Raw genomic sequence first — 24,759 nt, forward strand, 5'->3', positions numbered from 1 at the left:
ACCCAAATAGTTACTTTTTGGAGGGGGAAAATTTGGGTTTAGCCCCTCATGGGTTGGAGAAGGCCTTATGACTAGGTCTTATAAAGAGCTCAAGGGAACTTTAGTTTTCCATGTGGGACCAATGGCCTGTTTGGAAGTGCTTCTCGAAATGCTAAAAGACTTTTTTGACAAAAAGTTTGTGTTTATGCCATAAAACGCTGAGAAGAACCTGTCATGTGCTTCTTCATAAAGCACTTCGATTTTTTTATGAAATTTTCAACAACTTTATAATAAAAGCTCTTTTATTAAAAGTATTTATGAGCAGAAGTGAAGCAGTCCCAAACATTGCTTGCAAACACCTTGCAAAGCCAACAGTCAGCAGTTTGTGAGAAAGTCAAATTGTGTTAGTTGAGGTCTCGTCTTCAGTCCAAATAAAAAAGTTAATCAAGTCTTGTTACAAATAGTTAAAGATATCTCTTGTAACTAGTTGCAATTAGTTTAGAGAGCAAATACAAAAGAGATGTGCTGGTGACAACTGAAGCTGATCACCGTTTTAAGATGCCATTAACGTCAGCAGACAAATTAAAACCTATAAATGTGGCCCCATATACAGAGCCCCAACTACAGCTTCCAGCAAGATGACTAAAGCTTCACTCAAATTGGTTTGCTTGGTTGTCCTCCTGGTTATTGCAGTAGCGAGTAATAATCTTTGTCTCTGTCTCTGTCTCCCTTTTTTATCTCTGAAGAACGAACTCTCAATATGGTATTACTATTATCGATACGTTACACAAAATTCATCCATTAACAAAGGACCGATGCCTTGTACTGAGAATTTATGACATTATTATTATGCTAACAAAATCGGAAACCTCTTTCTAAATTTTTATGATGTCATTTTGTTGTTTCCTTAAAGAGTATGTATGGTGAGTTGCAAGTTTGCCTATGAGAGCCGAAGGTCAAAAACTAGACCAAGTTGTCATGGAATCCAGAGAGCTAGAGCCTGTAGAGCTGGATGCTCCCCATCACTTGCTTTCGGAGGAGTGCGATCCAACATGTTGGCCTGATTGTAATTGTAAGTGAAGAAATTTATTGCTTGTATAATAAAAGGAGGACGGCGACCACACACAAACTCCAAATGTTGACCAAGCGCGCTCATGATGAAAACCAGTGATCTTTGTTTTTAAATTAGCGAATAGCTAGTTGTTTGTGCTGGGTTCTTCATCATATATGTACAGAGTGAAAACCAGTGATGTTGTTTTTATAATTTTCTGGGCATGAAGTTTGTGGAATTAATTCCTTGCAGAATGCATAGACTCAGAAATTTGGCCATTTATTTGCAATATGTGCAAGAGTGCTTTTCGCAAATTTCGTTCTTAAAAGAAACATAAGCCAGCTTGTTTCTTAAGGGTGTGCAAGCTTAAGGATCTTCAGGTGGAAATCCTGAAATTTTGTGTCAACTCAACTCATATTTTTCGATAAGTACTAGTTGTTACCACTTGAAATTGTTAGGATTTATGGTGTGTGGGTTTTGTTTTTCAAATTGGTTAGGGGGAGCTCTTCTAATTTGTGTCCTCTTTTCAATATAGAAAAATGTTAGTGTCCTCTTTTCAATATAGAAAAATGTTAGGAATATAGTCATCCACAAGCACATGAATGACTCCAAACTATTGATGAATTACAGAGGCGGTTGGGATTCACCAACAACATGCAGGCGACAATTTTTAATTCGAATTCCATTTTTAAATTTTGAATTAACAGACATAATTGTTCTGAAGAGTTGTGATTCTTGTCTGAAAATAAAGCACAAAACAAAGGCCTATCCGAAATCAGAATATAATTCCTTCTTGATGCAGTTAATGTACGTAGTAAATAAATAAAGCTCATAGAACTTTTTTTTTTAAAAGCACACAGATGACAGTAGGAATTATATTAATCTGAAAAACAGTTTCCATTTCAAAAAGAATGAGACTGTATACCCGTTAGTCCCCATTTGGACAATTTTTTGTAGTGAAAGGCAAAGAACTCATGAGGGAGGTTGCATAAGTCTTTGGCGGCGGCATCATGAGGCATAAGGGCAGTCCTCCGGGTGGCAGGGTCTGCGGTGGTGGTGATGGCTGAGAGAGGAATAAAAGAATAAGTTGATGAGATATGGTGAGGCAAAGAAAGGAAGAGGAAAATATATTTGAGGAGTCGTCCGTCGAGGCCAATGGTGAGACTTGGACACGTGTGCCTAGTGAGTGTTGGGGGAACAAGTTTGTCACACTACTCAATGCTTGTAGACAAAAATATTATATGATATTTGATTTTAAAATAATATAAATAATTAATTAATTAATCAGATTTAATTTATATCACAGAACCAAGGGTAATTTTTTGATAAATTAAATATATATTAATTAGGCACGATGCAATGTCAAACCCACGAGCCATTTATTTGGGCCATTTGAATGGCCCAACCCAAACTAATCTACATTTATGACTGGGTCTTAGAGCACCTCCAGTGCAGCCCAGCTGCCATGGCAACAAGCTCCCACTCCCCCCTCCAAAGCGAGATTTGGACCTTCAGCGCGCAAAATGTAGCCCAGGCAAGGCATGTTACCCACCAGTCCGGGCAAGCCCACAGGCAAAAATGGACTGGGCTGTGGTCCCCAAGCTGCTGAGTCGCCCTTTCTGTTTGACTTATGACTGTGAGATTTTAATTGTATAATGAGTGAGTAGGATTTCAATTGTATGATGACGAGATGTGAATTTTATAATAAATATGGACACGTGGCAATCGAACATCTTATACGAAAATTTAAAGGTTTAAGTATAAAAAAATAGAAAATAAAGTAAAGTGAATAGTGTTTGCCCTTGCTCTTTGGAGTGGAACAAAAAGATAGGCTACCACTATTCACGTGAATAGTGTCAAACCTTGCATTGTCCTTGCCTTTTGGGGTGGAGGTGCAATTATAAAGAGCTCAAGGGAACTCTAGTTTTCCAATGTGGGACAAATGACTTGTTTGTGACTGTTTCTTGAAAGGCTAAAAGTGTTTTTGACGGGGTTTGAGAAAAAGTTTAGAAGTGTTTATAAGCCATAAAAACGCTTTCTGGAGAAGCACCTGTCATGTGCTTCTTCATAAAGCACTTCGATTTTTCATGAAATTTTCAACAACTTTATAATAAAAGCGCTTTTATTAAAAGCATTTATAAGCAGAAATGCTTTCTAAATAAGCAGTCCCAAACATTGCTTGCAAACACCTTGCAAAGCCAACAGTCAGCAATTTGTGAGAAAGTCAAATTTTGTTAGTTGAGGTCTCGTCTTCAGTCTCAAAAAAAAAAAACAAAAAAAAAGTTAGTCAAAGTCTTGTTACAAATAGTTAAAGATATCTCTTGTATCTAGTTGCAATTAGTTTAGAGAGCAAATACAGAAGAGATGTGCGGGTGACAACTGAAGCTGATCACCGATTTAAGATGCATTAACGTCAGCAGACAAATTAAAACCTATAAATGTGGCCCCATATACAGAGCCCCAACTACAGCTTCCAGCAAAATGACTAAAGCTTCACTCAAATTGGTTTGCTTCGTTGTCCTCCTGTTTATTGCAGTAGCGAGTAATAATCTTTTTCTCTGTCTCTGTCTCCCTTTTTTATCTCTGAAGAACGAACTCTCAATATGGTATTACAGATACGTTATACAAAATTCATCCATTAACAAAGGACCGATGCCTTGTACTGAGAATTTATGACATTATTATGCTAACAAAATCGTAAACCTCTTTCTAAATTTTTATGTTGTCATTTTGATGTTTCCTTAAAGAGTATGTATGGTGAGTTGCAGGTTTGCCTATGAGAGCCGAAGGTCAAAAACACCACGTCGTCATGGAATCCAGAGAGCTAGAGCCCGTAGAACTGGATGCTCCCCATCACTTGCTTTCGGAGGAGTGCGATCCACTATGTTGGCCTTCTTGTTTTTGTAAGTGAAGAAATTTATTGCTTGTATAATAAAAGGAGGACGGCGACCACACACAAACTCCAAATGTTGACCAAGCGATCATGATGAAAACCAGTGATCTTGTTTCTAAATTAGCGAATAGTTAGTTGTTTGTGCTGGGTTCTCCATCATATATGTAGAGTGAAAACCAGTGATGTTGTTTTTATAATTTTCTGGGCATGAAGTTTGTGGAATTAATTCCTTGCAGAATGCATAGACTCAGAAATTTGGCCATTTAATGTATTTGCAAATATGTGCAAGAGTGCTTTTCACAAATGTCGTTCTTAAAAGAAACATAAGCCAGCTTGTTTCTTAAGGGTGTACAAGCTTAAGGATCTTTAGGGTTCTTCTTCCACCTAAAGCTCTTCTGCTTCGTCCCACCATGAAACATGCTTGAATTATTGGGGGCTTGGGGTTAGAGATTATTACAGAGACTCTTTTGTATACATTCATAATTTCCACATTAAAAACAAAAAAATTGCAGATTTTCTTAATTCGATCGCTGGATCAAACTAACTAATTTTTTTCAACCGCTAAGAGCAACTCCATCCATTTGCCCTTTGCCATGGCAAGGGGGGGACTAGTGCAGCTACTATTCACGTGAATAGTAGCTCCCCTCAAAAGGTTGTGGTGTTTTCATCCATTGCCATGGCAACAACTATTCACATGACATATGATGAGAGAAATTTGTATAGAGTTTTTGTGTGGAAAGTGAAAAATATGACTAGGTATTTATTATTTTTTCAATATGAATTTTTGGTATTTTTAAAGATTTTTAAGATTTTTTTAAAATTTTTTTGTTGCTGACAGCAAATTAGGAGTTAGAACTAAGGCAAATCTTACCCGAGGGCCACTGTTCGTGGGCCCCATTTCCTGCCAGAGCAAGACAGGCCTGCTGGAATGTGGTTTTGGCCCAGCCGCCTGGCTTGAGTTGCTTGGTAGAACCACTCTAACTAATTTGATTCAATGGTTAAGAAATACTGCTTAGATAAAGCATTCTTACGAATTGTTGAAGGTAGTGTTTATGCCTTAGCTCAAGAGCCCAAACCAAAAATATAGAACAGCAGGCCGAACCAGCCCAAGAAGTAACCAATAAGGGCCCAACGAAAGTCATTACACCAGCCCACAATGTATAATAATTAAATCAACTAACTAAAAGTTCCTCAAAATTCGAATCAACTCTCATCAGGTGGTTTACCAAGTTAGGTATTGGCCAATAAATAAATAGGTTTTTAGTATAAAAAAAACATTTTTACATAACATATTATACAAATACTCATATAAAGCCCATTTGAAAAGAAAAAAAATTCAAAACTAGCCACTTATCTTTTTTTAATTAGTTTTTAGTACGTTAAAATTTTCTAAGAACCAATTTGAAAATGACAAATGACCAGTTTTGAAATTTTTTTTTTCTCTAAATAGACTCTATATGATACTTGTATAATATTTCATGTTAAAATGAACATACACATGAAAGGCTCATAAATAAAGCAATTAATTCAATAATAAAATTAAGAAAGTTTGTGGATGTGACATATTTTTTCATATAAAAATGATTTGATGCTTTCCATACACAAAATTAAAAAAACAGGCCATGTGCATGTTCTCCTCCTTTACTCATTTCAACTCTATCTGGATGGTTTCATTCTGGCACTCAACATGTGCATGGGATGGGAGAGACGTAGAAGAAGATGTACTCCAAGTCTAAACATACAAAAATAATAATTAGTAAGGTAATCGTCAAAAGGCCCTGCAATTAATTGTTCAAGTTGTTAAGTGCATTTATCTTCGTATCATAACAAACAAACAAAACTTATATTTTTCCACTCAAAATATCGCGCATATATAAATAAATAAATAATTAATATTGACACAATTTTCTTAATAAATTTTGTTAGTAATATGTCCATTAAAAAAAAAAAGTAATAAGTACACTTTTTTTATTATTTATTTATGCCAACTTGACCCCCAATGGACTGATGATGGACCAGGTATCAAAAACCCACTCCATTGATGACTCATTTCCAGCCTTTTTACTCTGTCATTGACAGCCTTTTTTAAGCCCCCCAACCCTTTCCCAAATCAGAGACTCCCATGTGGTCCTCACTCCCCACGTGCAAGCTAGACAGTCTTCCTCTCTTGCTAAAAAAAGCTTCTCTGTTCACTGCACCCTTTCTTTCTCTCTGCTCTCCATCACCATTCAACCCAAAGATTCTAACTTTCCTTCAACAATGTAATGAGCCCCCTCTTTCTCTCTATCAATCTCCTGATCAGTTGGAATAATATGGAACCAACTTCTTGAAAGTTTACACCTTTCTGCAATACTTTGTACAAAACCCACTCTCTCTCTCTCTCTCTCTCTCTCTCTCTCTGTGATTGTTTCAAGATGAAGAAGAAAACACATTTTGGGTTCAAGTGTTTGACTATTTTCCTTGCTGGGTTTTCTTCATTTTTGCTGTGTGCCAACTCTCAACCAAGTTCGAGCAATGATGCTTCAGTAATGCTGGATCTCAAGAAGAGCCTCAACCCATCTGAATCTCTCGGATGGTCCGACCCTGACCCCCGCAAGTGGAGCCATGTTGGCTGGTCCGATGACCAAAGGGTGACTCGGATCCAACTGGGTCACCTCAATCTTGAAGGTACGCTTCCTCCAAGCCTCCAAAACCTCACTAAACTAGAGCGTTTAGAGCTTCAGTGGAACAAAATCTCAGGTCCTCTTCCGAGCTTAAGTGGCTTAAGCTTATTACAAGTGCTATTGCTTAGTAACAACCAATTTAGTTCAATTCCCAGTGATTTCTTCACTGACATGACTTCACTTCAATCTGTTGAGATTGATAACAACCCTTTTATGGGTTGGGAAATCCCCGCAACTCTCCGAAATGCAGCATCACTTCAAAATTTCTCGGCCAATTCGGCCAACATTACCGGAAATGTACCGGATTTTTTCGACGTCGATTCGTTTTCAAGTCTGGTTAACTTGCACTTGGCTTTCAATGGCCTCCAAGGCGAATTGCCCGAGAGCTTTGCCCGGTCGCAAATTCAGTCTCTTTGGCTTAATGGGCAAGAGAGTGTAGGTAAGCTGGGTGGAAGCATTGGGGTTATACAGAACATGACTCTGTTGAAAGAAGTTTGGTTGCATTCTAATGCATTTTCAGGTCCATTACCAGACTTTTCGGGTTTGAAAGATTTACGGAGCTTGAGTTTGAGAGATAATATGTTTACTGGTCCTGTTCCAGTTTCATTGTTGAATCTTAAATCACTAGAGGCGGTGAATTTGACAAACAATTTGCTCCAAGGGCCAATGCCAGCTTTTGGGGTGGGGGTTGCAGTAGATATGGTTAATGGTTCTAATAACTTTTGCTTGCCAATTCCTGGTCAATGTGATCCTCGAGTGAATACTTTGCTTTTGATTGTGAGTTCACTGGGTTACCCACAAAGGTTTGCAGAGAATTGGAAGGGGAATGATCCTTGTGCAGATTGGATTGGGGTCACCTGTAGTAATGGGAACATTACCGTCCTCAATTTTCAGAAAATGGGTCTTACTGGAATGATTTCGCCTGAAATTGCATCACTGAAGTCCCTGCAAAGGGTAATTCTTGCTGATAACAATTTAACTGGAACTATTCCTGAGGAGCTTGCCACGCTGCCTGCACTTACTATTTTAGATGTGTCAAATAATAAGCTCTATGGGAAAGTTCCAGACTTTAAGGTTAATGTGCTTGTAAACAAGAATGGTAACCCTGATATAGGGAAGGACAAGAGTACTTCATCGGGAGCTGCACCTTCTCAAAATTCAACTAACCCTTCTCCAAGTATAGGTTCTGGAAATAATGGCAGTTCTGGATCTCACAGAAAGAAATCTTCAACTCTAATAGGAGTTATTGTGTTCTCCGTGATCGGGGGTGTTTTTGTGATTTTCTTAATTGCACTGTTGCTTATCTGTATATATAGAACAAAACAAAAGCAGTTAAGCAGAGTTCAGAGCCCGAATGCAATGGTAATTCATCCCCGCCATTCCGGGTCTGATAATGAAAGCATGAAGATCACAGTTGCTGGCTCCAGTGTTAGTGTTGGTGCAATAAGTGAAACTCATACTCTTCCTAGTAGTGAGCCCAGTGAAATCCAAATGGTTGAAGCAGGAAACATGGTGATTTCTATTCAAGTGCTCCGGAATGTGACCAACAATTTCAGTCAAGAAAATATATTGGGACAAGGAGGTTTTGGGACAGTGTATAAAGGGGAACTGCATGATGGAACAAAGATTGCAGTTAAGAGAATGGAGTCTGGGGTAATAGCTGGTAAGGGGCTTACCGAATTTAAGTCTGAAATTTCGGTTTTGACAAAGGTTCGTCACAGGCATCTAGTTGCTCTTCTGGGATATTGTTTGGATGGCAATGAAAGGCTTCTTGTATATGAATATATGCCTCAAGGGACGCTCAGTAGGTACCTCTTCAACTGGCCGGAAGAAGGACTGAAGCCACTTGAATGGACAAAAAGGCTGACCATTGCCTTAGATGTAGCAAGGGGAGTTGAGTATCTCCATGGTTTGGCACATCAGAGCTTTATACATAGGGACTTAAAGCCTTCAAATATTCTTCTCGGAGATGATATGAGGGCAAAGGTTGCAGATTTTGGTCTCGTACGGCTTGCTCCAGAGGGTAAATTTTCAATTGAAACAAGAATTGCAGGGACTTTTGGATACTTGGCACCAGAATATGCAGGTAAGTTTTGTTTCTGTTTACTTTTTAATTAATTTTTTAATTTTATGTACTTAAAGAAACTGATAGAAGATAAAACGCGAGAGCGATATCAGATCAGTTTGAGTACCTGATACTTAAAAGTTCGTGGAAAATATTTGCATAACATGGCACCACCAGAATTTAACCTTAGGTCTTTGCGTCCATTTCCTAAGATTGTGTTAATACTCAAGCAAACCAGTTTAAGGGGCAAAAAAAAAAAAAAAAAAAAATCAGCTTTTTATCAACTTGTGTAACCCATCACACTCATGGATGTAAGATGGCAATGAGTCTGTTTCCCGCCATGTTATGATATATGGAGCCATCATTGGGATAAGAAAGCAAACTAGAAACGTGAAGTAATGATTTCCTTAAGGGGTTTGTGGGTTAGGTACAGGGACAAGAAAGTGACCATATGATAGATTAGTATAATCCACGCTTCACCAAATTGCATGTTCAGTAATAATCTAAAGTGCGTCATTCTATTCTCTGCCAGCTGTGGTTTTGGCCTTTTTGGGGGCATCAGTGCGAGCTAGGTTTTCTGAGCTCACTTGAAAACCTGAAGATTAAGCTATTTTTGTTTACTCATTATAATAACACAACGGTAGGATATTTGGCTTCTATTGGATTGTTTTCATTGAAAGCTTCCCTTGTAGTAGTTGTTGCCAGTTGGTTTTGGCCTCATGAACAATAGATTCTCTTAACCCCCTTTAGCCTTTTTGTTCTTCTGTTTTTCTCTTTTTTGAGTCAGCTGAGCCCCACTTCAGTAGATTGACAACAAAGCTAATTATTGTCTTTTGCTTGCACTTTTTCTTGTGGTCCTGCAATTTATAATGTTGTATAATTCATTTTATTTTTCAGAAAAAGTTAAATTCTATTTATCTTTTGGTTAATGCTTGCTAACTAATATTGATTTTAATCTTTAACGAAACATTTGTAACACATGCAGTTACGGGCCGTGTGACAACTAAAGTAGATGTGTTCAGTTTTGGGGTGATTTTGATGGAGCTAATCACCGGGCGAAAAGCACTTGACGAGAGCCAGCCAGAGGAGAGCATGCACCTTGTAACATGGTTCCGGAGAATGTTCATCAACAAGGACACGTTCCGCAAGGCCATTGATCCAACAATTGATCTCAGTGAGGAAACACTTGCCAGTGTCAGCACTGTTGCTGAGTTAGCAGGCCACTGCTGTGCAAGAGAACCGTATCAAAGGCCTGACATGGGCCATACTGTCAATGTTCTATCTTCTCTAGTGGAGCTTTGGAAACCAAGTGATCAGAGTTCTGAAGACATATATGGTATAGACCTCGAAATGTCATTGCCACAAGCACTTAAGAAGTGGCAGGCTTATGAAGGCAGAAGCAATATGGAATCCTCTTCTTCATCGCTTCTTCCCAGCTTGGATAATACTCAGACTAGCATCCCTACACGACCGTATGGATTCGCCGAGTCTTTCACATCTGCGGATGGGAGATAAGACTTAGATGTAAATTATTGTAATCGTGGTTTGGTATGTTTATTCTTGTTGCGTCTTAACTTGCTGTTTCTGTGTACAATTTGTTCAAACTTTCACGTTTTAGCCTTACCCCCACTCTGATGTTCTGGAATGTTATGACTTGTTTTAGAGGTTTTGAATGAAATGGGAAGTGGTTCTCGACTCTGAAGAAATAATATTTCATTTTAATAGAAACTCTCATATTCAACCATGTCATATGCTTTCATTAAGTAAACTGAGTAACTAAGACCAAAAATAAAAAACCTGGTTAATGCTAATGATCTGATCATCTGAGACAGCAGCACCCTAATTATGGTGGCAATGTAGCAAAAATTTAAAATTTATATATATATACTTCAGAGCCAATGATAGGCTAAGCTTAATAAAAATAATAATAAAATAAAAGTTTATTTCTTTACAAAGGGGTGTCAATTTTCGATACAACCCTTTATACGACTCGAAATCCGCAGGGAAAAACCGTGACCCTCAAATGCGGCAAAAATTACGAATGACTGCTAAATGGCTCCCACAAACCCCAAGCGGCCCCCACAAAATCACAACTCAGAAAAATAAAAAAAAAACTAGCTATGCCAATTTTCTTCCTTCTCATTTCTCTTGATCTTAACATCCTCAAACTCATAAATAAAATGGCATCTTCATTCCCGTTTTCTCTCAATATAAACTTAGCTCTGCCAACACATACATGGAGGCCAAAGGGCTGCACAAGTATGGATACCCTACTTTGCTTCCTCACGAGGACCAGTTACAGTAAACGACTCATTACTCTTTGATAACAATGTTGCTATTGGAGTTGCAAGGAGTTTGGTGACTCCCAAGGATGTGCATGTGCTGGGAACAAGGGATGATAACCATGTGGTGCGTGATGAAGATTGTCAATTCCCATGAGTTAGAGGGCAAAGACGTTGGAGGAGACACGACACCAGCTTGAAATATTGCAAGAATATATTGAAAAGCTATCAAATATGGTAGATTTTTACTCTAAGGACATGCAAGAGCAGCTGGTGGCCTTGGATTGACTAGGTAAACGTGCGCGAGGAGATCCAAGTTTTGCTAAAGTTAATAAAGTGATCTTTGGAAGCTCAAGTGATGAGCCCTAAGAAGCAGTGCATCAAAACCCAAGAGAGGAGATCCAGATGGCCAAACTAATGTCTCCTATTGTGGAATCAGGAAGCGCGCCATGATGTTGTTGTTGTTTTTTAAAATAATAATAATAATGTAGTCCTTGTTTCCTCCTTTTTTTTAAAATGTGAAATAAATATATATTTTCTAATTTTTCTTTTGTTTTCTTTTAATTTTAACGACACAAATTAATGTGCTAATCATCCAATTATAATACTCACAAGTGTACGAATTTATTGGAAACTAGGAAGGAGTAAACAGGTTATTAACTAGGCAACTTGTTTAATAACCTGTTTAAGACGACTTGAACCCGACACGACACAACCCATTGTCTATATAGGTATCACCGCTTATTTCTTGAGCTTGAGATTCCAAAGTCTCAGGCCATTCAAATTAGGACTTTTGCTCCCTCTAGAATTAGCCAAAAAGGACCAGAAGACCTTTGCAGCTTCAGCTTTGATCTCTTCATCTTTGACTGTCAAAGAATCATCATTCAGTCCAATAGAAGTAATTTTGTACCTACTCATCTTGTAAATGGATTTGAGGAAGTATGAAGAAACATTATCCATAGCCTTATTGCCATTGTAAACTAGATTTCTGTCTTATTAGATACTCTTTTTCTTCACCAGCATAGTATTATCTGTATGATGTTTTAGGAGCTCCTTCCTATGCATCCTAAAGGATCAATCAAGAGGAAGGATTCTGCATACAACGCATGCTTAATCTCTGAGGCAGATAATGTGACTTCACTAACCAATGAGGAGAGATTCTTAATTCCATCTTAGTTAACTCCAGATTGAAGTACACTTGACACTGAAGAGAGCCTTGAACCTGGGAATTCCATATAGTAGAAATCACTGGGGAGATATCCTCCCCTGTAGCTGCAATAGATCGTCTGCCATACGAACTCTGTCCTGCTGATCTAACGTTCAGACAGTGTTTGTATGTCATCTGTGTTCGTATGGCAGAATTTCTCAAGTTTAAATGGACAACTCCTCGCCTTCAGAAGCAATCTATAGTCATTTGGGATTTACTGCTCTAATGAAGAGCAAATGCACTTTTGTGACTTTTGGGTGTCAAGAATGACATTGTCAAAAGAAAAAAAGAACAGGAAAAGGAAAATGGCAACCTTTCGGCATACATTGAATGAATGAATGTTTGTTCCAGGTTCAGACCTGGTAATTGAATTAATTGTATGGTATTCTCTTTACATATCTTTCTATTTTGTACAAAAAAGAATTTCCAACCCAATCTACAGAACAAAAAATTTCACCTAACCCAAAAATGGCCTCTTTAGGTATTTGAAATCCATGGATGAATTAACACAGTCCACTTTACTTGTGTGAAGATTGAACAATTTCAACAAGTCAGTAACCTTCTCCTTTATCCCATCACCACAACCAACCTGCAAGAGAACCAAGAGCTTCTGAAATGCACCCACTTGAAGTGCCTCAATCAAAATGCTTTCCTCAGTTTCAATTCTGCAGAGCTTCCAAATTATAGCGATCGAAAACTCAGTCACCAACTCCGAAATCCTCAAAATCTTCTTAACCAAAAGGGGCATTGTCAGAGGATTCTCAAGGGCCTTGTCTTTCCCTTGTTTGCAATCACAAAGACCCTCCAAAACTCCCAAAGCCCTCTCACACAGGCGTCTCTCTGCGTCAACAATAATCTCTAGTAGCAAAGAAACCAATCCCAACTCCACAAATCTTGATCTGATTTCATCACTGGCTGCTGATGGAGATGAAATCATGAACAAAACAGAAGTCAGAGCAGCCCTAGTAGCTGCAGGAGAAATAGGCTCTCTAATTATCCCAACCAATGCTTCAATTGCTCCTTCACTCTCAACAAAGTCATCCACATGTTTTTGATCCAAAGAAAGCAACTTTCTCAGTACCAAAACTGCGTTTTGCCTTGCTGATAGATCTTTGCCCTCCAAAAACGACAAGAAACATCTTAAAGATCCTGCAGATCCAAGCTTTAATTGGCCTTCTTCACTCACTGGAAACATCCATGGCAGCACCGACAAAATGTCCAACAATATCTCCACATGATCCTCCATTGAAATGCTGGCAAAAGAATCGAACACAGCTGACAAGCAGCAGCCAAGTCCATTCTCCACCATACACTTCTTGTTCCTCTCGCTCTCTTTGGCCCATGCTTTGATCTTCCCCACCAATTCTCCACACTTTCTACCGTCCCCGCGTCGTGCCGCGGCGGCAATTCTCTCACAAATCCTCGAAACCTCGTACTTTGTCACTGGGATTCGAGGCGTTGGGATCCGTTCGATCCCATAAGACTGGTTTTCGACGCACCAATCTTGGATCATTCGACGTAGTGCATGGTTTGGTATTTGGTCAAAACTCTTGAGTTCCTGGTTAGTTGCCGGGCATGTCCTGTTCCCGGTCTCTATCCACTTCTCAATGCTTGATCGGTCGTACGTCATCCCCGTCGACAGCGTCACCGGATCCTTCATCAAATCGAGAGATATCGGGCATCGAAAATGCGTGGGAACAGCGATCTCCTCCATCTCCATGTCCAAATTCTCGCCAGCAAAAAACTCCTTCTTCTTGTTGGCGTGGCGGGTAGACTTTCTTCTTCTCCAAGACAAAATCATCATTTTCGTTGCGTAATTTAATTTAAAAGTAGAAAGAAACAGAGGACAAGTTGATCAGAGCAAAAGCTGAGAGAGAATGTATGTTTTTTTTGGTTCTGTGAGAATTGTAGGAACCTCAATGAGCTTATATAGTCTCTTGGGTTTTTGATACGCGGGGTCAAAACCGAAGTAGGAAGTTTGAAATGTTGTAGCGGTTTTGAATGTTGACCGTTGAAAGTTTCAAAAGTTGAAAGACGCAGGCAGGGACGGGGGAGGCGTTTGTTATTGGGAAGGGTTATTCTACACCCTTGAATTCAAGTCGGCAGATGATTGACCAGCTGTTTTAGGCTGTGTGCGTGCGTCCCGTGTTTGGGTCAAATGTCAACTAGTCGGTGCATGGACTGAGAACTCGGTCTTTCTTTTTTTGGCATTAGCAGGCCCAATGTCCAAATTATCAAACAACCATACAACATCATAGCCCAAATACCTAAGTAGGGATTCTGTTTAGACCCAATGTTTTTGCACCATTTATTTCGGTTTTTGGGATTGAAATTTTTTGGATTCACGACTTATAAATATACCATAGTTGATTGCAAAACTTGACAATGTGCGGTTTCTTGCACCGCAAACTTGTGAGTTATGTCAGTGATGGAGCCATAAAATTTTCACAAAGTGGGTATTGTAATCTATTTTTCTTTAGGGTGATAAACAAACTAATTTTTAACTTGATACAAAAATTGATATTTTTAATTGCTATGCTCCATTTATTTATATGTTACACTAAATATCTACTCATCATCGATACTAGCAAATTATCTACATACTAAGAAAATTTATATGGTAATTTATCACTACAAAATCTAGAGTCGAAGTATGACAATAGGAGATTTGAAACGGGTTGCAATGATAGTGAGGAAGGAAAAGAAGACAAATATAAAGAAAGAAAGAAAGAGGCACTTTGAAATTTGATTTTTTTAAAATTATGATGGTATTAAGAAGACAATTGCCTCGAAGAGAATTTCAGAGGGGCGCGTGCCCACCCTAGGCATTTGCTCCTTTCGTAACTGAGTTGTGTGGCTTACTGCATGTGCTGCAAACCTATAAATTTTCAGACCCATAAACCGAAACAAATGAGGAAGGGAAAGAATACACAAAAGTCTCACATTTTCCTCCTTGTAGTTATCAAAGGTGACGATTTGTTCACCCATTGAACCCTTTCCACATAAGAATTAGGTAGATTCATCATGCCAAGTAAGAATTAGGTAGTTAGAGAAATGTGACACATATTTTTACCAAGGGCCTTATTTATTTATAATTTCATTGTAATTTTTTATTTATAAAAGTATGAGTGTATTTTAATCTTCATAGACAATCTTATCTTCTTAAACTATGGGGAAAAAAAAGAAGAAAAAGGAAACTTCGGCTCCCATATGAACTTTTTTGGTTAACAGATTCCCATGCTGCGGACTACAAATTTGAAAGAAAGGCAGCCGATACTTAGTCAACAAAATGGGAGTGAAAAAAAAGAAAGATTTCTTTTTCTTTTGACTTTTATTTATGAAGTACTTAGGAAATTGATAAATCATGAGAATATGCTTAATTAGTTCAGGCATATACACTTTATATCGGATCTTAAATTATCTGAACATATGCCAAATCCCAAGTTTGTATTAGTAAAATTAAAGCACCGAAGCATGAGAATAAAGAAAAGAGTCACTAACCTAATGGAAGAATTAATGTACAATTAAGTAATGAATTAGAGGATATAATTATCATCAGAAGAAGTCGTATATATATGGTGTATATATTCACCAGAACTCTAGTGCTGGTTGATGCTTGGTGGTGGGGGACCATTTAAAGCAAGCGTTTTGAGTTTGGGACAAGATGGATTGAAAAATACTTTAGCTTCTTTCAGGAGTCATTCATACTTATTACAAATAAATCACAGATTGTTATCTGTGCAGAAAGTTTTATTAATTTGTGTGTTTTTGATGAGTTATTCATGTATACGCAACATGAATGATATTGTGGTTTGTAGATAACGAAGAACACCTCCTTATAGGTAAACAGGTAACGAAGAGCACCTTCTTATAAGTAAAGACATAAGGATCTCAAGGTATTTATATGAGAAGAAAATCTTGAATAAGATGGTCGGATCACATCATCAGTGTGGCCGTCACAAGCAAGCAAGACCCTCTCCATTGGGGTCCCACCTTGTCCCACACACTTGTCTCACTCCCAATTGCAGGGGGTCTCTTGTTTATGAAAGCAGTCGTACTGATGGCGTGATCCGACCGCTCTAAAGACCTTTTCCTTCAAGAGGCTCTCACACACCTTTCAGCAACTAAATCTGCTGAGATTAAAACATATTGTTATGGTCATCAAATTTCCAAAACAAAAGTTTATTCACCACACTATATTAGTGCTATAAACATATATTGAATCAATCTTAATGTTGGTTTAAAGTTGTGTTGAAGACTTGGAACTTGGAAGTGGGGAAATGGAAATGAAGGGGGGGAATTGGCTCTTTCCAATGTTCCTTTCCTTGGGAAAAGGTACTAGTAATATTCAATTCATTGTCTAATCTCTATTATTATGCAAACAACAAAGCTCCATTAACACTGCACAAACTCAAGGTCACGTGAGTATGCGATCTGATTCATCTTCTTTGAAGATAAAATATTTGAATATATATGGAAAGAAAAAACGAATCCTCTTTAAACATGTGTTTAGTGCCCGTAGGCTTGTAGTACCTAGTTATAGGCATGTCTCTACTGGCCAGGCTAGTTGAGCACAACAACATATATTAACTTAAACGAACCTCATTACTAGGAAATTAAACAGCTTTAATTTGCACTTCCCACAGCGCCCCTTGTTATTATCGACACAAGTTTTTTATATATTTATTTATTCTTCTTTTCTTATTGAAAATTATTGTTGTTTTCTCACAAGTCAAATGGTAGGCCTTACAGGAATTAAAGCCTTGTAATTTACTTCAAATTTGCAAGCAACTCTGATTCGTTAATTGTGTCAAATAGATGGGAAAGAAATGGCGCGTTGCAAGGGGCTTGTAGCTTGAGTGAAGTTACATCAAAAGAGCACCTTTCTTATCTTACCACAATTTGCCAACGTTATTTTCTTCCTTTTTTGGGTTGAGAATTGTTTAAGGGATGTAGCTTTCTGGTTTGCCTGGAATTTGATTGAGATTTTGGTCAAACATATTGCTAAGTGCTGCATTCGAGTGCGATACAAGGTCAACAAAAGGAGGAGATGTTCATATTATGAATTAAAGAATAACAAAGGAGTTATCTAATGCAATATAGATTAATATGGAAAATGTTAAATTTAATAGAGACGGACTAGCGGCTATTACTAGCAACATCAATATTGTTCCCAATTTAACCACTTATATTTTATTTTGTCAAGTTTCCGATGTGGGACTTTATATTCTTCAATAGATAATTCATTAAGAAAAAAAATATATAATAATTGAAATTTTAGAGGATTGATGGAGTTGTTGGAAATATTATAAATACGTTTTGGTATATATGGCTTTATATGATGATTATATGCATGCCCATCTCCTAATTGGCATATAATATGGAAGCTGTGAGTGTGTGTGAGCAAAGAAAGAGTATTAGTTTTATGGTAATTTATGGTGGACGTGCACAGTATCAATCTGATGAAAGAAATTGAAAGGCCGACCCCATGCATTGTGGACTTATCTCAAATCAAGAACTTCAAAAGTGGGAGTGAAAGATAGAGAATCTCTGGTGGGACTCATAGCTAAGCTATACCAACATCAATTCTTCCCATTGGCTCTTGCTTTGGCTTTGCTTCTCTCTCTCTCTCTCTCTCTCTCTTCTGTATGTAATTGTACTATCCTGAGTTGTAGTTAGTTGTGTGTGGAAGCAGTCCTAGTGTTTTGTGGCCCAAAAATCAACAAAGCAGTTGTAGAAATGGCTGAGACTTGAGAGTAGTAGTATTATGTCACATCCTTTCTTTTTCTTTCTTAAATTTATCCCAACACTGCCTTTTTCCTCATACTCTCTGACCTCCCACCACTGTCTCCCCAACCCCACCACTCTCCTCTAATCTTTGCTTTCCCATAATTAAACATCAACCCTACTTTTCCTTTTTCTATCTTCAATTCTTTTTAGTAAACTGTTTGTTTGTTCTGAGCCTCATGATCTCACCCACCATTTGTTTTGTCAAAAAGTTAGCAACCCACATACCTCTTCTGTCTTCAGATGCTCAATATGACAAGCAACATTGAGTTAGCAGATGTCTGCTAATTTCAAACATTGTGAAATGGACACCAAAGAGCTACCCAATTGTTCTTGATCTCCATGTTCCTGGTACTTTTGCTCTGCCCATCTTTCTTTTTTTGCATCTTCTTGTTTTATGTGTATCTCATTTTCTTTGGCTTTGTGGTTTTATCTGGTTTTGGTTTTTTACATCTTATTGGATTCAGGGTTTCATCTATATTGGCCACTTTTTGTGTTCTGATAAATTGTCCTACATCCCTTTATCCACCAAGTTTTCAGATAGTATCAGAATTTTGGTTAGTCTAAAGAACAATTTTGCAGAGAATTGCAGGAATTTCTACAGGTCTTTGATAAAGGTCTCTCTAATCTCACTGTCTTCTGCAATCTCTTTTCTCTAGTCAGATACAATTCATTGCAGATGTAGTGCTCATAGATTAAACTTCAAAACCTATTTCCCTTTTGTAAAGTTGTTGAAAGTTGTCATGTAAAACAGTCACCTATAACAATATTTTGGCTAATTTGAGTCCATGCTTGGATGTTTTCTTAACGATTTGCGTACGCGTTGTAATTAATTTAGGTTTGATCATACAACCAAGGTCCTTTTCTTAGAATTGCATCTTTCTCTTATCTCTTAACTGGAATTTGTTTATGTTTGACTGAAAGTTGCACATGTTTTTTAGGGTGATTAAATTATATATTTGAAATTCATAAATTATAAATTTCAAAAGGGAAATCATAACGTTACCATATGTTTTTATCTGTGAGAGCTTAAAATTTTGGTTGGCCTATGTCTTGTCTCTGTTGGATATATTACCTTCTTTCTAACTCTAGCCTGCTTTTAAGAATCTATTGAACCCTCTGACATTTGAAGATGCTGGCCTTTTCTATTGTATTTTCGGAATAAAAAACCAGATTGCTGGCCTCTTTGTTTGTAATTCTGTGTCTTTCTCTGATCCTCATCTGGGGGAATGTTTTCTTTAAGAGATGAGACTCATAATTTAAATGAGTTCTTAGAAAGCGAAAGTGTCCCCATCTGGTCTCACTTATATATGCTTGTATATTAGCAGCAAATGCTGTACAGATACAGAACAAAATATGGCACATTACCACACCACACCACTACTTTGCAGAGGAGAACATTTTCTCTCCAGATTTTATATGTTTCCTCTCTCTCTGCTCCGGAGATTAGTTGCTTACCTTTCGTACTAATGTTTCCTTAAAATTGTACACATACTTCTACTTTCAAAGTTTTAATTGCAATCATGAAATAAAATAAAATAGTAGTGGTGATGGATCAAGAAATTTATACTGCAATTGTCATGTTCTATCTTTCTTTCCATTCTAGTGAAAGAGAGTGAACATTACCTCTAACATTTAACAATTCTTTGTTTCTGAAAGTGCAGGATAAGATCAACTAGTCTTTGCTGAACTGGCTCAATCCGGTTATTTCAAGCCTGATATGTAAACTATCCCCCGAACCTAGAAAGTGTCAGCTAAATCATGAACACATACTTTGACCTTGAAGTGGAAGCCTCCTCAGCAAATGACTCTGATGTTAGCAGCCAAGTTGCTTCTAACATCTCCATCCAAGAAACATCTGCTAATACCTCCAATGACAGTGCCGCCAACTCCACAAATCCCATTGCAGCACAACAAGCGTTGGAGCCTGTTTCCCTTGACTTAACTCTTAGCTTCAGTAATGAGGACTTGGTGGGAAGGGATTCTGTAGGACTCTCATTGTCAAGCACAAGTGAGAGCAGCAATGAACCTGCATCTCAAAACACAACAGCAGCCACTCCAAGACTTTTCTCTTGCAATTACTGTCAATGCAAGTTCTTGAGCTCACAGGCTCTTGGTGGTCACCAGAATGCGCATAAGAAAGAAAGAACACTGGCAAAGCGCGCTATGCGAATGAGTATTTTCTCTGAGAGATACACAAGCATAGCGTCGTTGCCTCTGCATGGATCTTCATTCAGGTCTCTAGGAATAGAAGCACACTCATCAGTGCATCAAGGGTTTGCACCACCAGTGAGGCCTGCTGAGATTGGAAGCAGTGCAAGATTTGAACAGGGGTATTTGGGGGTACCCATTTTCTTGGTGGATGATGGGGCTGAGCTGTTATGGCCTGGTAGTTTCCGTCGGGCTGCTGAGACAAGTAACACTCATCCAAGTTTTGTACTGACTCATGAAAGTTCAAATTCAAATTTTGTAGAGGTCACACCGCCCGTGGACGTAGAGACCATGTCTACACCAGATCTCACACTGAAACTTTGAAAGGTTTGGTTTTGCAGGACACATAGCACAACTCTGGGATTTATGTTTATTGTTCTCTAAATTTGTACAGAGAGATACACATGAGCAACATGGCTGCAAGTTTTTATTCTTTCAATTTCTTCTTGTTTGCAGCGCTTTGGTGTTTTACCTTTTCAGTGTATAAGAGCTCTATGAGGATCATTTGTGAGCTCCTTTGCTTTTGTGATATAAATTTTCCTAGTTTGGTCCATTTTCTCTCTCCTTTCTTGCCCCCTTACACAACGGTGGAGCACCCTCCAATTTCTTTAGAATTACAATCACTTGTAGACAACTTCTTACTTGATTATTGGTTGCAAACTCATTGCAACCCACTCCATGGTGCGCATATAATAATGTCCAATGCTGGTTTGTCTTAGTCCCCAACTTCTGCAATGAAAAGGCCAGTGTTTAATATGAGAGTTCACTTGCCAAAAGAAAATGTGATAGCTCTGGTCTTTTGCAATGTCTGGTATTTATTTGTTCAAGTCTATGCCATGTTGAAGGGCCGGAAGTCAAATTGTTTGTAGGAAGGCCAAATTTTTGTTTACATGGTTGAAATATGCTTCGCATTGGGAAAGATATTTCGAATGTACAAGATCCAACCCCGCGGAAAATGTAAAAAAGTTGCAAGCTTGCTGTTGACCGCTAAATCTTTTTGGCCAACTACGTGGATTATTTCGAATAAAATAACCAACGGGGCAAGCGGATTTGGGAACACTTGGTGTAAATGTTTGAACCGAGTCCTTGGTGTGAAAACAGAGATGACGAAATGTTTGAACCGAGTGCCGAGTTAGGAACGTTTCGGCCGTTGAGTTCTAACAAGGCACTGTGCTGATGATGTCGGTCTTTGATGGCTAGAATTGAACCGCCAACATCTTCTTGCTCTAAAATATGTCGGGGAAATAATCACGAAACTGAAGAATATGATAGAAATATAAAGAAGATGAGTGTTTGTAAAACAGAGAATTAGACAAAATGATTTTTATTAACTTCTTCAATACAACAGCAGCCTATGACATTGACTATTTATAATAACATTTACAAGTTTACATAATAAAACACAACTCTTGAATTAATTCCAATAGATACAGATACAACTTTTTATATCTAAAAAGTCGAGATACAATTCTTCATAAGAAACCTGTAGAAAAAAAATATACAACTAATAATTTTATTTTCTAAATTTAAAATATAGACAATGCATTACTTTTAGCAAAATAAATACATGAATTTCAGTGCCAATTTCCTCAACCAACAAGCAAGAGTTACTACTTTGAAGAAGGTTGGCTCAGAGGAGAATCTGACGACCAAGCCCATTCATCAACATGCTTATTATCCAGACTCTCTACTATGCTTTTCGCTCTTTTGGGATGAAACAAAGCTTGCAATATCCCTCTGGAATCGGGAGACAAGGATAAACACTCTTTAAGAATTTGTACACTTTCATACGTTCATCTTTGGAAAGTAGAAGAACTGGCAGATAACCTGCGAAAAAGTAGAGGCAACCAAGCACACAAGCAGCGTTGGCAAGTGCTGAAGAATGCCCTAATACTGCATATGTGCCGGTGATGAATGCAATTACCATTAAAACCAAGGCGCTCCGCCATAGAATATAAGCCCCACGCAATATCGGCAGGCATCTTTTTGTATTTTGTGAGGAAGTTGTAAAAGAACGTGAATAAACACAGAACCACTGGACATACACATAGCTAGTGTATTTGTTATAACAAATGCTATGAAAGCTGCATTTCTTGTTAGAACAGCAAAACCCTGGTCAGGTCCTTTTTCACTTTGGTAACCACCAGGCATGGTGAAACCTGCTGTGAAGGTTACAGTTGCTATCAATGTAGCCACTACTAGATAGGTTTGTCTTCCTTCCTTTGCTGCGAGGTTTGTCCTTGCATCATAGGTTTGTCTTCTTTCCTCTGCTGCATCATTGTCATTGGCACCTTTATTTTCCCCACTCATATCAATTGAATGATATCCAATGGCATCTTTCATTTCCAAAATGCCACCTTTGTCTTCCTTAACTTCCTCGATAGTGTCTCTGTATAGTTTGGAGTTTCTACCGATACTATCTTCATGGCTTACAATTGGATATGGGCCTCCTGGTCTGACTCCATTCCATTCCAAAATGCGGTTAACAATGTTCTGCAACGCAAACAAGTGTTATGATGAGAGGTGAGTGGTAAGTATTACATTTGTCTTTAGATTACAAAAAAACCTTATCAAAAATACTTTAAAGGTCAATAACCGTACCTTTAGTGTTGGTAAGAGAGTCTCATCAGCTAGAATGTTGTCTAGATCGTCTAAGTTTTTCTTGTTGAATGTCATCTGATCAATTCTAGTATCACCAATGAAATTATCAGCCACAGAAAGCAGATGGAGGGGTGTGTTCCCGTCAACATCCTTTCCATTCAAAAGGACATGGCTAAGCCATGGATCTTTCAAAACAAGATCCTCTATTAGACCTCTAGGCCACTCAATGGCATAGTGAAGGGCATTACAACCTTTGTGATCAACCAATTCGCAGCAATCAGGGCAATGAGAAATGATCTCTCTCATTACTTGTTCGTGTCCTTGAAGGGCTGCAACATGAAGGGGTGTCTTCTTGTACACGTTGTCACCAATGTAAGCAGCTGACTTATCAGATTCTATTAGTTGTTTCACAATTGAAGTGTGACCGAAGAGTGCAGCAAAGTGAAGAGGCGTCCATCCTCGTCCGTCTACTACTTTCGTGAGAGCCATTTTAGTGTGCTTTAGTATCTTTCTCGTTATTTCTAAAGCAAAAAAGAATAAAAATGAGTAAGGGGCTAATTAATATATAACTAATAAGTAACTAATTATGTACATACGGTCATCATTGCAGACCACTGCAGCGTGCAAAGCTGTTCTACCATTGGCGGCCTCCATAAGTTGGATATTTGCAAGTCTCCAGCATTTTGAAAACCAAATCACGGTATCCCCTCTCAGCAGCCAAGTAAAGTGGCGTGTCGCCACTATCATTAGCAGAGTAGGAAAATTCAGTATCTTCTTTGGTCAATAACTCCACCACATTTAGGTGATTAAAGCGTGCTGCCTCGTGCAAGGCTGTGTCCTTGCCCTCATTGGTTTTCCTGATCAGACACCGCCAGGCTTCTTTGACCCCTTGGCCAAGGTCTCCATGACGAGCTTTTGCAGCCTTGACAAGAACTGCAACTATATCAGAGCAACCGTGTCTTGCAGCAATATGCAAAGCAGTCTCACCACTTCCATTGGATTGCCATAGTAGTTTTGGGCACATTTCCAGTATCTTCTCCACAATGTTGCTTGGCTTGTGTGCTACTTTTTCAGGCTCAATCAACGATGGGCTGCCAGCGCATGCGATATAAATATGGAGGACTGTGTTCTTGGTTGAAGTAAGTATTTGGTGAAGATGTTCTTGTTGTCGTTGAAGGACATCAATATTGCCTTCTTTTGCAGCCTTATATACATCAAGATCCATGCCACTTCTTAAACATGCTTCCTGGTTGGTCTCATCTGCTTGCCCTGCCTGTGCTAACTGAATAGTGCTCTTAGTTTGATTAGTCGAATTCGAGGCATCCATCATTTTGACTTTTTTCTACTGCGCTGCTCTTGCAGTCTTTGAATGGATGAAGGGAAATCGCTCATGAGAGTGAAGGGCAGGGCGAAGAGGGTAAAATTATAGAGCAGCACCATTAGCATCTTCCAAATAGATGGTGGTTGACCAATTTGGTGGAGGTTATCTTTAGTCTTATTTTATTCAATTCTAGTTTTGTTCGGAGTTTTTATCAACCATAAGCAATTTATATGTAAGAAAAATGTATTTTTATTTTTTATAAATAACAAAGTGAATCAAAGCAACCTTAGCTTTAGATGTGTATGTATCCATTAATTTCACCTTAAAACTCCTCATCTTCCTTTCAAACCTCACCTTCATTTCGAACCCAATCCTCCTTTCAAACAGATAGACTGGTTAATGAACTTAACTGTGTTTTTAACATGTTGAAATTGGGAAAAGTTAAATTTACAGGGGAGACTGCCGAAATTTTGGCAGAAAGTCTCATCTTTATCTTGTGGGCCGACATCGGGGTGATGTCGGAATTTCCACAGGATTCGTTCCGGGTTCCAAGGAAATTCAGTGCGGGTCCTGTCATCTAATCTTTTCACTGCAATGAGTTTTTTTTTTCCTATGTTCGAAAACAGCATCCCGACAATTGCAATCTTCCAAACAAGATCTTTATATCCACAAAAATCAGCCAAAAACCTGCTTGATCAA

General features: G+C 38.3%; 4 protein-coding genes and 1 long non-coding RNA gene across 8 annotated transcripts; 3 read left to right on the forward strand and 2 right to left on the reverse strand.

Moving 5' to 3' along the window:
- Positions 1-3,384: 3,384 nt before the first annotated feature.
- Positions 3,385-4,227, forward strand: LOC148918289 (uncharacterized). The gene is made up of 2 exons (XR_016126291.1): positions 3,385-3,636; positions 3,799-4,227. It is a non-coding gene; the product is annotated as an uncharacterized LOC148918289 (long non-coding RNA).
- Positions 4,228-5,932: 1,705 nt separating this feature from the next.
- Positions 5,933-10,379, forward strand: TMK1 (transmembrane kinase 1). The gene is made up of 2 exons (XM_008246168.2): positions 5,933-8,672; positions 9,637-10,379. Exons 1-2 carry the CDS (start codon positions 6,338-6,340, stop codon positions 10,164-10,166), a joined length of 2,865 nt encoding a protein of 954 aa, XP_008244390.2. The 5' UTR covers positions 5,933-6,337; the 3' UTR covers positions 10,167-10,379.
- Positions 10,380-12,466: 2,087 nt separating this feature from the next.
- On the reverse strand, positions 12,467-14,046 carry LOC103342467 (ARM repeat superfamily protein). The gene has a single exon (XM_008246091.2). It carries the CDS (start codon positions 13,942-13,944, stop codon positions 12,598-12,600), a length of 1,347 nt encoding a protein of 448 aa, XP_008244313.2. The 5' UTR covers positions 13,945-14,046; the 3' UTR covers positions 12,467-12,597.
- Positions 14,047-17,763: 3,717 nt separating this feature from the next.
- On the forward strand, positions 17,764-20,691 carry LOC103342468 (zinc finger protein 4-like). 4 transcript variants are annotated; one of them, XM_008246094.3, is made up of 3 exons: positions 17,851-18,278; positions 18,461-18,544; positions 19,592-20,691. In XM_008246094.3, the coding sequence occupies exon 3, from the start codon at positions 19,689-19,691 to the stop codon at positions 20,460-20,462; it is 774 nt and encodes a 257-aa protein (XP_008244316.2). In that variant the 5' UTR covers positions 17,851-18,278; positions 18,461-18,544; positions 19,592-19,688; the 3' UTR covers positions 20,463-20,691. The 4 variants fall into 4 exon arrangements, with proteins under 4 accessions (XP_008244314.2, XP_008244316.2, XP_008244317.2 ...); XM_008246095.3 differs by having other exon boundaries at positions 18,468-18,544; XM_008246092.3 differs by lacking the exon at positions 18,461-18,544 and having other exon boundaries at positions 17,764-18,278.
- Positions 20,692-21,768: 1,077 nt separating this feature from the next.
- Positions 21,769-24,211, reverse strand: LOC103342469 (uncharacterized). The gene is given in 4 exon segments (XM_008246096.2): positions 21,769-22,631; positions 22,740-23,260; positions 23,336-23,390; positions 23,392-24,211. Coding segments are annotated over 4 exon segments (1,821 nt in total). The 5' UTR covers positions 24,070-24,211; the 3' UTR covers positions 21,769-22,064.
- Positions 24,212-24,759: the final 548 nt, after the last annotated feature.

Source organism: Prunus mume, linkage group LG4 (genome assembly GCF_029339155.1).
Source record: "Prunus mume cultivar Tortuosa linkage group LG4, ASM2933915v1, whole genome shotgun sequence".
Taxonomy (NCBI): domain Eukaryota; kingdom Viridiplantae; phylum Streptophyta; class Magnoliopsida; order Rosales; family Rosaceae; genus Prunus; species Prunus mume.